Source organism: Myodes glareolus, chromosome 16 (assembly GCF_982192425.1).
Source record: "Myodes glareolus chromosome 16, mMyoGla1.1, whole genome shotgun sequence".
In the NCBI taxonomy this organism is placed as follows: Eukaryota; Metazoa; Chordata; class Mammalia; order Rodentia; family Cricetidae; genus Myodes; species Myodes glareolus.
Window position 1 is genome coordinate 59,557,910 of NC_142041.1, and position 13,110 is coordinate 59,571,019.

General features: G+C 47.1%; 1 protein-coding gene and 1 long non-coding RNA gene across 4 annotated transcripts in view; one reads left to right on the plus strand and one right to left on the minus strand.

The window, feature by feature from the left end:
* The window catches only part of Tram1 (translocation associated membrane protein 1), a 27,263-nt gene extending 22,470 nt beyond the window's left edge, over positions 1-4,793 (minus strand). Inside the window, exon 1 of the mRNA XM_087897236.1 lies at positions 4,527-4,793. Coding sequence (XP_087753362.1) covers positions 4,527-4,649 — 123 coding nt within the window. The 5' untranslated portion in view covers positions 4,650-4,793. The remainder of the gene's footprint in view (positions 1-4,526) is intronic.
* The window catches only part of LOC125391148 (uncharacterized), a 26,806-nt gene continuing 17,624 nt past the window's right edge, over positions 3,929-13,110 (plus strand). For 2 of the 3 annotated variants that reach the window (XR_015735134.1, XR_015735135.1), the window contains exons 1-2: positions 4,814-5,140; positions 6,026-6,150. This is a non-coding gene — a long non-coding RNA (uncharacterized LOC125391148). Of the gene's footprint in view, positions 4,146-4,813; positions 5,141-6,025; positions 6,151-13,110 lie in introns of those variants that run through there. The other variant, XR_015735136.1, reaches the window with a different exon arrangement.

Below are 13,110 nucleotides of genomic sequence, written 5' to 3' on the forward strand. Positions count from 1 at the left end.
AGAAGGCTAAAAAAAGATTTAAAATAAAATGAGATTTGGTGGGGCCAGCAAGGTGACTTTGGCATTAAAGGATGACAACTTTGATTCCTGAACATACATGATGAAAGGAGAGAAGAGATTCCTCCAAGTTGCCCTCTGACCCCCATGTATGTGCTGTGATATCTGGACATGTGTGTGTGCGCGGATCTATACTCCGTCTCTTCTGCTGCCTCCATGCCCCCATTTTCAGTTTATAATATGAGGTCATCAATAACACAGAGAAAACTTTGTTTTCCTTTATACACAGCAAATGTAAATCTTCAAAGATAAATATAGTACCAAATTCTAACCACAACAAAAATTAGATTATCCTTTTATGCAAGGCTTCCAAATAAAATTAAGATCTGGCTTCCAACGGGCTTAGCATGTGACATTAGAAAGGAGGAGAGGAGAAAAAATAGGAACTATACCCACCTAAAAATGTATAGTGGAACTCATCTTTGCTGACATTGCCCAGCTTCCTAAATATCCCATCCCATTCAGCACGGCTTCAGCCAAGTTAGCAGTAAGGCACACCGATTTAGAATGTAAACATGCCACCCCGGTGCTTTTTACATTAAATAGTAAAACCAGCCATTTTGGACATTTATACTACTATCCACTTAGAAGACAAAGGGTTAATTTAGACCTATTTTACATAGGTTACCACAATCTAATGAGATCCAAGTCTACACATGCAAAGTCCTAAGATTTCAGTTGGTGTTTTGAGTGCTTATAAGTGGGGGCTTGGTGTCTGTTCCTATTATAAAGATGAGAAGTATATTAGCGATATCTCTGTTAGAGATAGGCATGGCCACTGTGTATACTGGATTCCTGAAAGACAAGAGAACTTGATTATCAAATTCTACTTCTCCATCAGTTTATATAAAATTATTTTTTAAGACAGGAGGGAAATATCATTAAAACAAGCTATATTTAAAAAATAAAACCTGGCTGGGGCATGGTGGCTCAAACCTTTAATCCCAACACTCAGGAGGCAGTGGCAGGCAGACATCTGAGTTTGAGGCCAGACTGGTCTATAGATCGAGTTCCAGGACGGTCAGGGCTACATATACATAAAACAAAACAACAACAAAATACATAAATAAAACTTGTGGGGTTGTATAGATGGCTTAGTGGTTAATAGTCCTTGCTGTTTTTCCAGAGGGTCCAGGTTCTACTCCTAGTACCCAAAGAGCTTACAACTAACTTCAGTTTAGGGGGTATGACACCCTCTTCTGGTCTCCAAGGGCACCAGGTACACATGCAGTACACAGACATGCATGCAGGCAAAACACTCATGTATGTAAACAAGTTTAAATGGAAACTAAAAGCAAATAATAATAAAACACGTGGGTCAGTGGATACAGGTACCTGCTGCCATCCCTCATGAACTGCGTTCAATCCATAGAACCTGCATGGGAGGTAGGAGGAGAGACCTAACTCCCATAAGCTGTGTCATCTCTACACATGTGTTCTGGTACAAAGATTTGTGTGCGCATGCATGCATGTATGTACAAATCAATCTAGAAATAAATTAAGTGAAACCTTTATTGCTGTCCCATGACAGTTGTAAATATCGATATATCTGCAAACCGACCAGGTACAGGAGCCGAACAGCGTGGATCCCTAGCCGCCCGTCTGCAAGGTCACTGACTCTGTAAACCCTCCTTACCCTTCCATAGTACCCCGTCTAGGAGGCTTCCAAAGAATCCTTACAACTTCTCTCACTGTTCGATTTTTCCTACTTTAAATACAAAATCACTGGTAGTATTTGCATTCTGTAGATAGACACCGACTGTACAAAGAAAACATTATTATTTACAAGAAGATCTGTATAATAAAGAGTTCTTACAATCAAACATTCCCCTCAGATTACTTCCTCCTCAATCTTTTGAAAGAATGAGAGTGAGAGGGAGAGGGAGAGGGAGAGAGAAAGAGAAAGAGAGAGTAAAACCTGTTTTTACTCTGCCATCTGCTTTCCAACCTGGACGAATTTCCAAGGAATTACCATAGCTACCTTCTTGTAAGTCAAACACTGAGTGAGGCACTATACGTCTTAGTGCACCCAGTCTCTGCAGAACCCATTTCTAGATAAGGAAACTTGAGTTCCGATATTCCCTAACTCGAATTAGCTGCAGAGCGCAGGTTTCTAGAGCATCCCACGTGCTTGTTCGCTTGGCTGGTAACACCCCGTGTTAGTCCTTCCTGGTTTCTCCATGAATTCCCTAATATTTCCTCAGTGTTCTTCCGCAAAGTAGCAGCTTCTCTATCATTTCGGCATACACACTGTACTTCTATAATTAGATTGACTTTTAAAAACCTCAGTCAAACAGCAAAGACCCGTCCTGACAGTTTCACCCGCACATAAATAATGTGCTTTCCAAACTTAAGTCTTTAACATATGGTTAAGGAGAAAGAAACGACTTCATGGACCAAGTTGTTCTGTTCACGGTTTTAATACACTCCTTTTTGGAGTGATTTTTAAAAGCTTCTATTTAGTATTAAAACAATTCACTTACTGTTAAACCTTTAATCCTAGCAGACGCAGGAGGTTCTTGTGAGTTCAAGGCCAGCCTGGTCTAAGCAGCAAATTCCAAGACAGCCAGGGCTACACCCCCTCCCCCAATCATTAACATAATAGTGAATTTCCCTAGAAAATGTGGCAAAAGAATACCAAACAGTTTACATAAGATCAGACCCTGTGGTATTTCTCAGTGTCCAAATTTCTGGTTTACGTTTCACTTCACTTAAAGCACTGCAAATCTGCTCTAAAGAGATCCCTCAATTATGCCTCTCAGGTCAGGAGTTCTTACCGTGCTGGACATAGCCAGCCATAAAAAACTGTTGTGCATACCGGTGCATATAAAAGACTGCATTTCATTTTATTACTACTATTTTTAAGACAGGGAGGGACCTGGTATTCACTATGTAGGCCACATTGGATTTGAATTCATAACTCTCCTGCATCAAACTCATGATAAGCATCTACTAACGATCTTAAGGTATGAATTACTTTTAATATCATAGCAGGAAAAATGTCATAAATTCAGAGATCACAAATATTTAGCATTGTGTGTGTTGCTGATATCTGAGCCCAGGGCCACACTTCTGAGACAGCACGCACTAGGGACTGGGGGGCACAGGTCAGGCATAGAGCTCTTGCCTCAACTGCACCAGTCTTGGGTTCAATCTCCAACAATCAAAGCAAGCATTTACCACACAGCACACACCAAACCCTGCATTTTAAATACCACCCAATCATAAAATACTGTCAGACTTCTACAAGCCGAATTATCTGATGGACTCCTCATCACCAGCTGTGTGGCCCACAGGCTGTGCAAGTGACGTCTATTTCGTTTGGTAAGGGGAGACAAATTACGTCTCAGATTTGGGTTGCCTAGTGAGCTTTTGGGCAAGTTAGTTCTACTTTCTCTTCACTCTGCCACCTCCTTAGCAGTGGCTACAACTGTATGTGACACTATAAGGACCCATATGTAGATTCAGAAAGTCTATTAGAAGAGAAGCAAACGTAACATAGAAAGTTATCTAATGATAACTTCACACACACACACACACACACACACACACACACACACACACACACACCCCAAATGGGCTTAAACAAAATCCAAAACCCTATTCACCTTTCAGCATGGGCTGTCTCATTCCATTAGTTTCTTGCTCTCACGCAAATCTTTAAAGCTCTATTCTCGACAGTAGAAAAATACTAGTAAAAATGAATAATAAAATATCCCCACTAGGTTACAGGCCAAGGGAAGGGGAGACAAAATGGTAATCATCAATATATTCAATGAGACCCAGAGGTTTACAGATAAAAAAATTAGAAGGGGGGGGAGGGAGTGGGCGGATGCACTGAGGAGGGTGGAAAAAACCCGTAGGATGTTACAGGTTCACCTTGCAAACTTCATTACCCACATTCAACAGCTGTTAAATAAGTCATCAAAATACTCAGATCTGTGGGAAGAGAATTTACACACTCCTGACAGTCTCATCGCCTCTGCGATGAGACACGGAATCGCTCAACTCCTCAACACAGCTGTTGCGAGCCTCGGTCGGGATCAGACCCGATCCTCCGGGGAACGAGACCCAAGGCAGAAAGTTGGGTGAGTGGCCGTCGGCCGGGGCGAGGGGCTACCGAGTGCGAGTATCCGGTCCCCGCCCTCCGCGCAGGCGGCAGCGGCCGATGTGGGTCGGGGGATCCCTGTCAGTCACTCGGCCCTGCTGCCCCGGCCCCGGGTCCGCCCACCGCGCAGGGCCAGCGCCACGACCGCGCCCGCCGCCCCCGCCGGCCCCTCGCCGGCTGCCACGTAACCCTTCGCGGGAAGCAGGAACTGCGCGGCGCGGGAGGGGGCGGCGGGCCGGGCCGGGGCTGCAGGGCCTGCGGGGGGCTGTGGGGGGCTGCGCAGCGCCGACCGGCTCCTCTGGGGTCGCCTGCCTCGGCCGGGGCTCGGGAGGGCCGGGGCTCGGGACGGAGGAGGGCTCACCTCGAACATGAGCCCCAGCAGGAAGAGCATCGCCAGGCAGGAGACGATATCCGCGTGATTCTGCAGCACGAATTCGTGGCTCAGCAGCGGCGGGTTCTTGTTGCTCTTCTTGCGAATCGCCATGGTGGAGCCGCCTGTGCCTGTGCCTGCAGGTGCTCCCTCCTCCCGGCTCCGCGCTCTCGGCTGCTCAGCGCCGCGCCGCCGCCGCCTCCCGCTGGCTGCTCCGCACAGCCCCGCCGCAGCCGCTCGCTGGGGCTTCACTTCCCATCCCACAGCCAGTACGCAGCCGCCGGGGCGGCCCGGAAAAAAAAAAAAAAAAAAAGGAAAAAAAAAAAAGCCAGCCCGAGGCGAGCATGCGCACCAGGGAGAGACCGCGCGCTCGCGCCGTGGCCACGCCTGGTGATCCACAGCGCCCCCTGTGGTCTGGAGGCCGCGGGACACGGGTGGCGCGCCGAGGCTTCGCGCCCTGCCAGGGGTTGGAAGTCGTTTGCGGCGCGAGCTCCTGGGAATGGTCCCTAAGGTCGCGTGCCGTAGTGTGTGCACGGCCGCCCGGTGCCTCCGCGTCTTCCTGGCCCACCCTGACCTTGGTGCTACGACGTTCTTCCACACTGTGTGTAAGCGACAGTCACCGTCCAGAAAATTTGGAAAAAAACGAAGTAGATTGCCTATTTTTTGATAGTCTGAGCATCTGCTAGGGATTGTGCCTGACTTTCTGTAATCCCTTGGTTTGCGAGGCTGAGGCAGAAGTGCTGTGAGTTTAATACTATCCAGGGCTACATAGCAATACCTTGTTTCAAAGAAAGACTGGCTTTGAACTCTTGTTTGCCTAAAACTCTTTTGTGTCTTTCTCGCCAGACTGCCCTTCTCCACTGGGAGTTTAGATTTACTTGTTACATCGTATTAACACTATTTAGAAAGTCGTGAAAAAAAAGATTCCCTTGCCATGCGCCTCTTTCCTTCTTCTGTTGAACCTAGGGTCTTTATTTTTTCCAGAAAAGGTGCACTACTTGCCCAATCTAGAAGCTAAAATCAACTCATGTTGCAACTTTTTATTGCCCTTCGACATCCATTCCAGCACCAAATCAAGGCAACTCAGTCTCCTTTCCCTGTTGCCACTTTCATAAATCGGAGGGGGTGGTTATTGCTAATCCCAGCACTTGAGAAGCAGAGGCAGGCTATTCTCTGTGAGTTTGAGGCCAGCCTGGTCTACAAGAGCTAGTTCCAGGTCAGGCACCAAAGCTACAGAGAAACCCTGACTCTAAAAAATAAAAATAAATAAACAAATAAATAAATAGTGGTTATTGAATCAATGCTCAACTTAATATCTGTATTTTCATAGACAAGTTACTTCTGTGAGACTCAATTTCCTTATTTATGTATCCATTTATTCAAAAAGTATGGATTGGGAGTTGACCCAGTACCAGGAACTCAACTGAGAATTCAGAACTCAAGGAAAAATTCAAACTAACCTATTCTTATGAACCTTTATTCGTATGCAGAAAGAGAATCTTTAAAAAAGATTTTGAAAGTGAAGCGCGTTAAATGGAAGTGAAGTACCAGGAGAAAAACTCAGGGCATGAGGAAGCTGCATCTCCCCAAGGAGAGCAGAGGAAGCACAAACCAGGTGGGTTTCATCTGTGGGGAGGATGGTGGTGGTCACCTTAGCAATGAAAGGATCTGCTTCCAGGCAAGTGTTTAACCGAGAGGCCACTAGGCTTAGTACTATTATTTTCCTTTCTGGTTAAAATCGTGAGTTTCACTTCTCCACAGTAATTCCCACCTTTCAGTCCCCCCTCTGAATGTTCTTTGAGACTCTTCTTCACTGTTTTCCCCTCTTCCTCCTGGAAAGCTAGCTTGACCAAATATTCCTTTGTGACTGGTCCTGCCTGCACAAACAGGCTTGGTCTTGCCTTCAGCACCCTCTGACCTGTCTCTTTGACCTACATTACTGAATACTCGCTAAGAAGCAATGACGTGCTTTCCCAAGTGCCTTTCTGCCTTGTGTCGGCTGTCTTTGTCTGGAACATTTGCTTGTCTTTTCTACCTAGCAGAGTTCGTGGTTCCTTCAAATCTAGCTGATGAGTGACATTTTTGAAATCTTCACAGATTTCGTGATTGGCCTAGCCAATCTTAGGATTCAGCTGTAGTCTAAGGAAGCTTGGATATAAAAATTATAGAGGTCACTTATTTGGGGTGTATAATCTGATTGGTTTATCACATATGTACAAAATTGCACAGTTATCGCTTGTACTAAAAGTTTCACCCAGGGCTGGTGGGACTGTGAGGAGGCAACAGAAACTCTGGGAGCAGAGGCCAAGTTGGGGGAAGTATATCGCTAGGAGGTTCCTATTTTTGTTTCTGTTGTTTTGTATTTTAGACAGGGTTTCACTCTTAACACAGGGTGGCCTCAAACTCTATAGCCTGAGCTGACTGCAAAGTCACTGCCGCCGTCCTGCCTCAACCTCCTGAATGCTGATTGTAGGAGTGAACCACCACGCCTGGCTGGTTTCAGAAGAAAAGAATTTTAGTATGTTGCCTAGAGATTGTTCTTGTGATATTTTGGTGCAGAAAGTGACTGCTTTTGGCCCTTGTCTGAAGAGTTTGCCTGAGGCTAAAGAGTTTTGGATTAATTCTCTTGGCATAGAAAATCTCAAAACAGCCTAGTATCGACTCTATTGTGGTTATCAGTGGTAATTCTAATGAAGATTTATAATGAAAGGGAGCAAGCTGAGCAGGGTAAATTATAAAATATAAAATTTGAGGAGAGAAGAAGCACTAGGAAATAGAATGGAGCCAAGTCCTGTGTTCAAGGAGATAAATAGATTAAGAGATGGAATAAAAACTGGGCGGTGGTGGTGGATGCCTTTAATTCCAGTGTTTGAACGGCAAAGGCTAGCAGATCTTTGAGTTTGAGGCCAGACTACTCTACAAAGCAAGTTCTAGGGCAGCCAAGCTTAGGCAGAGAAGTAACCATCAAAAATAGAATCTGGTGAAGATGAAGTTGAACAAGGTGGCCATCTTCTAGTCCTTGGCAGCCTTGTCCACATGGTTCTTGCTTGAGAGTTAAGGGTAGAAGAAAAGGGTTATGAAATTTGCCTCTGCAACTAAGAAAAGCCACTGAAAAGGCAGTGTCAGGGGTGTCTCCGAATAAAAAGCTAGAGAGACCCGATTTGTGAGGCTGTGACGTTGAAGCGTCGTTTGTCTTCGAGACCTCAAGGTGTTGGAGATGCCAGAGTTATGGGATACCTGAGGAGGGCTGCTAACAGAGAGTGGCACCAGCCCAAGAGAAAGAAGTGTGTTACAGTCATCAAAGCTGAAAGGAATTGGAGATCTGAAGAGCATTTTGACATCAGATAGGGGATGCAGACTTCAGAGTTTGCTCAGTTGCTTTTGTTCATGCTTTGGTCCAGTACTTTTTCACTATGCTTGTTTCCATGTTTGGGAATGGTAATGTGTATCCTATGTCATTATATGTTTGAAGTATGTGATCTGTTTTTTCATTTTTATTTTATAGAGGATTACAGTTAAGAGATTATATAAATCTCAGAAGACACTTTGAACTTTAGATATTTAAGCATGTTTGAGACTGTTACAGACTACGGGGACTTTTGAAGTTGGACTGAATGCATTTTTGCATTATGATATGGCTACTCACCTTTGAGGGCCAGGGAGAGGAATGTGATGGTTTAAAGAAAATGGCCTCTAAAGGGAGTGGTGCTGTTAGGGGGTGTGGCATTGCTGGAGGGGGTGTGGTCTTGTTGACAGAAGTATGTTACTGTGGAGGCCAGATTCGAGGTCTCATATGCTGTAGCCACACCGGTGAGACAGTTCACTTCCTGTTGCCTGCTGATCAAGATACAGAACTCTCAGTTCCAGTATCAGGTCTGCCTGCTTGCCTCCATGCCCAACCGTGATGAAAACGGGCTCAACCTCTGCAGTCGTCAGCCACCCCATTAAATGTCTCATTATAAGGGTTGCTCTGGTTGTGGTGTCTCTTCACAGCAATAGAAACCCAAACTAAGACATGTGCAGACACACACGCACGCACGCGCGCGCGCATGCATGCAAGCTTCTGGAATAGAATTCATATCTTCCTCTCTTCAAGGAGGGTATTACTTTGGAAAGAGCTCCTGCACAGTCCTTACTTGTCTTAGGTGATCCTTCCTCTGCCCTGTCTTACTTTGATTCTGCATTCTAAGATAGGAGCCCACTCTACTCAGCTATAGACACCTGAAATGTACTTATTTGTCACTCTTTCATTTGTGGGAAAACATCCCCTTGCAGCTTTTACTTCAGTTGTTGAACCATACCACGTCTGGTTAGCCATGGTTAGCCATAAGCCTTTAACAGGCTTTTGGGGTTGGCAAGATGGAGCGTCAGTTTGGGTGACCCGGGACACTGGTTCAGAGTTAGATATCTAGCTAGCTAGCTAGTGGTGACATTTATGACAGCTGTAGTGGGCAGAGGTGGCAAGGAAAGCTTTCTGATGGTGCTGCAGGGCAGATGACTGGGGTCGGGCAGGAGGACTGAGCTGTGGCTGAAGGAGTCGCGACCATCCCAGGGAGAGCATCTGGAGGAGTCCCGCGCTGCAAGAGATGGGCTCCTGTTGTCCTCAGTGAAACACCAAAGGTTCCACCCAGCACCGCGACCAGCCATCTGCCATCTGTCTTGCTTCTGTCAGGAGACCCTCTGCCACGTTCCCTCTGTCCCTCTGCACATGTCTGTCATCTCAGACCTTGTATTATCCCATATGGCTTTCTTTCCCTTTGCCCATGCCTGTTAGGAAAATTTACCCAAACCATGGATTTGAATGTACAACTTGTTCCTGCTAGCAACCTAACTGATGTCAAGACAATGGTTTCTCAGGACTAGAAGAAACAGATGGCTGGCTAGAGTGGGGTCAGGGAGAATGGGAAGTGATAGAAACATGAGCTTAAGTACTCATGAGGTTCTTTCTTTCTTTCTTTCTTTATTATATATACAATATTCTGTCTGTGTGTATGTCTGCAGACCAGAAGGGGGCACCAGACCTCATTACAGATGGTTGTGAGCCACCATGTGGTTGCCGGGAATTGAACTCAGGACCTTTGGAAGAGCAGGCAGTGCTCTTAACCTCTGAGCCACCTCTCCTGCCCCTTTTTCTTTCTTTCTTTCTTTTCTGGGAGACAAAGCAGAGAAATGAACAAGAAGTTCCAGAGCACCGAAGAAAGATTTTATTTTTCTTTTTCGATAATGTGGTTTGACATTGTGGATCCCAGAGGAAGAGCCTACAGGAAGTCATTCTTTTACCGAAGGGACTGCAGGAAGAGAGATCCTGAGTGGGTCGAAGGCGGTGGCATCCAGCTGCTCACCTACGGTGACGAGGCGGAGCTTGCGCCAGACCTCAGAGGGACACCACTGTGCCATGATGCAGTCAGCTTCCCTTGCTGTTTCTGTTTTCTCTCAGAAAAAAGTGTTAGGACCAGCATCGTCAATGTATTCAGGAAGAGAACTGGAAAACTCACGGGAGGACGAGTGGATTAGAGGAACACAGTCAGTCAGCTGGGCCCTTTTGAGATCTTTGGGTAGGAAATGAAATGAACTCATGAGCAGATTCGCGTCATTTCTCGGCAACCACGTTTTCCTGTCCGCACCCAGGTGTGAGGAGGTAGGCGTGTTTTCGTCAGGCTGGTGTGACAGCGGGGCAAGGACACTAAATACGTGGGCATCCGCGGACAGGGATGGTGAAGCAAGGCCTGCGGAGGAATGGCCAACCCGTTTCCATGACATCACACTCTTCCTTCCCTGTGGTGAAAGGCAATCGTCTGTAGACTGTATTGCCAAGGGCTCCCTGTCTCCTGCCTCCAGCTGGATAGGACTGGGAATTAAATGGAAGATGCTGGCTGAAGTCAGAGAGTGGGATATGTCCTTTCCTCCTATGCTTACCTCTTACCTCTTCCTCAGTTCAGTGAGCCCCTCCCCTCCCCTTCAGGCTGTTGGTGGCAATGGCTTACTGAATGCCTTGTTTCTGAACAAGGTTATCTCTTTCTGGTCCCTTAGCCTCCTGGCTACTGTGTGACTAAGCCCTTCACGAAACTCTCTCTGCCCAAGTTGTTTCGTGTGGGTCATCGTTTCCTTGCTGTTTCTCTGATATAGATGGGGGCTAGAGATAAGGTGCGAGGGCCTTCAGCTGGAGGCCCGTGCGAGGTTGAGGAGTTGTTGGGGATCAGCTCTTTGATAGGGGGCATGGCCAGAGATAGGGATGACAGACACGATTGCAGACATTGTTTCCTGACCGTGAGATTGACGAGAGGATTATAGGAGGCGGTAGCTGAGGCAGGTCGAGAGGAGAAAGCAATGGAAGTGGCAGATTAGGCTCTAGGAGACTAATCTCTTGGCACACATTTTAGGTGGCCATTAAGCCATGAAGACTGACCAAAAGAGTGCCGGGCAGTGGTGGCGCACGCCTTTAGTCCCAGCACTCAGGAGGCAGAGGCAGGTGGATGTCTGTGAGTTCGAGGCCAGCCTGGAACAAGAGCTAGGTCCAGGACAGACTTCAAAGCTACAGAGAAACCCTGTCTCGAAAAACAAAACAAAACAAGACAAAACAAAAAATGACTGAAAGAGCGAGAGGGAAAGGGAGCCAGCCTGTGAACCAGACACCACTGTCTGCTGTGAACCAGGAACAGGAGTCTGGCAGATGACTGCCTCAGGGGGTGAGTGGGTGGCAGAATTTGAGGGTGTGGGTTTTCAGAAGAACGGGGGTTTTTCAGCTGGCTGAGAATTGCCTATCTGCAGCAATGAGAGCCACGAAAGACTCTCTGCCCCTGGGCTCTGTGGTATGTGGGGCGTGGGAGGGGGAAACAGCCACTTCTTGAGAATGCTCTAGGGAAAACAGGTTTCAGGTTCCAGTTAGGGCTGTAACCTAACTTCTAAGAAAGACAATGAAGAAAACATCCAAAAAGAAGCAGGGAGTGTCGGCTGCCAAGAACTTTGCAGGTGGCACACCTAGGGGAAAGGCTTGGAGACTGAGAAGGGACTCTCAGCTGACGTCCAAGGGAAGGACAGAATCATGTAGGGAGAATGTGGTGATTCTGAGTGACACAGAGATTTGACCACGGACAACAGGAAGTACATCAACCCCAAATAAGTGTGTGAGAGACTGATTTTCCACTGCAAGGCACTTCTATGGGGAGAGCAAGGGACTGAAATCCTCTGGCGGAGCAGGCACTTCTGAGGAATGAAAGGCAAAAAAAAGTCCATCTAAGCCACCTTGTAGGGAGCCACCTGGAGAAATCGCCATTATAAGATGGCACAGGTGGTCCTGCAGCTTGGAGGTAAACAAATCCTTGTTTGATGTTGCCGCATGGGCCTGAGCACCCTTTGCCTACATTTGCATAATTGAGCCTTGTCCCTGGCCAATCTCGAGGCCCCGGACACCAGCAGAATGGTATTCACCAATCAGGACAGTATCTGAGTCCCTCCACCCTATAGAAGCAGCTGCTGCTTGGCTTTCGCGCATGCTCTCTCTCGCTTCCCGCTCTCCCTTCAACCAAGAGGCTCCAATAAAGTGTGATTTGAGAAGAATCCTCGACTTCATGGTCGTTCTTCCTTGCTGGTCAAGGGGCACGCCACACCACCTTAAGGCAAATGCCATTGGTTCCCAGGTGGTTTCAGGAGCTGCGTTAGCAGAGACAGTCACGGTTAGTCAAAAATCTTTGTACTAGCTACCTGGAATACTACAGCCCTGAGGAGTTCTTTCATAGGCACGTGTGTGAGAGGGGGGCTTCTTCTCATGGCCTCTCAGCACCCTCTTGTTGGTGCTCAGCCTGGCTGACTTTATTTGATATTGAGAACTTTTACAGTAGGAAGGATTTTGAGGCATGGCGAAATTATCTGTAGTCTTGCTGGGACGTGGTGGATGACTTCTAATTTTAGCTTCCTTCTTAGGAGCATCTTCTTAAGGGATGGACAGGGACAGGTGACTGTGTTAGTCAGCTTTCTGTCACCCTAGCAAAATACCTGGCACAGAGAAGTCAGGTCTACCTGGGTATATGTGATGCTGCTTCGGTTACTGTCCTGGTCACTGTGCTGAAATGCCCGAAGAAGCAGTTTAAGGGAGGCTTGCTTTTGGCCTTTGGTTTGAGAGGATACAGCCCATCATGATGGAGATGGCATGAAAGGATTCATGGTGGCTTCTAGTCATGGCGGAGGGGAGTGTGAGGTGTGGTTTATTCCTGTCTCAGTGGACTACAGAGCAGCCGAGAGCTGGTGGAGAGCCAGCTTAAACTATAACCCTGCGATTTGCCTACCAGAGAACCACCTTCTCCAGCTAGATGCTACTTGCTCAGAGTTCCACAGCCTTCCAAGGTAGCACTGGTTCCAATGCTGGGGATTAAGTATTCAAACACCTGGGCTTGTGGAGCAGCATTACCGACTCAAGCCGGAGGAGACAAACGGAAGAGCGGAAAAATGCTTCCGAGACGATGTGAACGGAAGTGCAAAGAAAGTGCCCATAAAAATAACCAAGAACAGGAGGCTGCAGAGATGGCTGGGTGAACGCTTCCTGTCCTTCCAGATGAGTGAGCTTGGCTCCCAGCCCCTG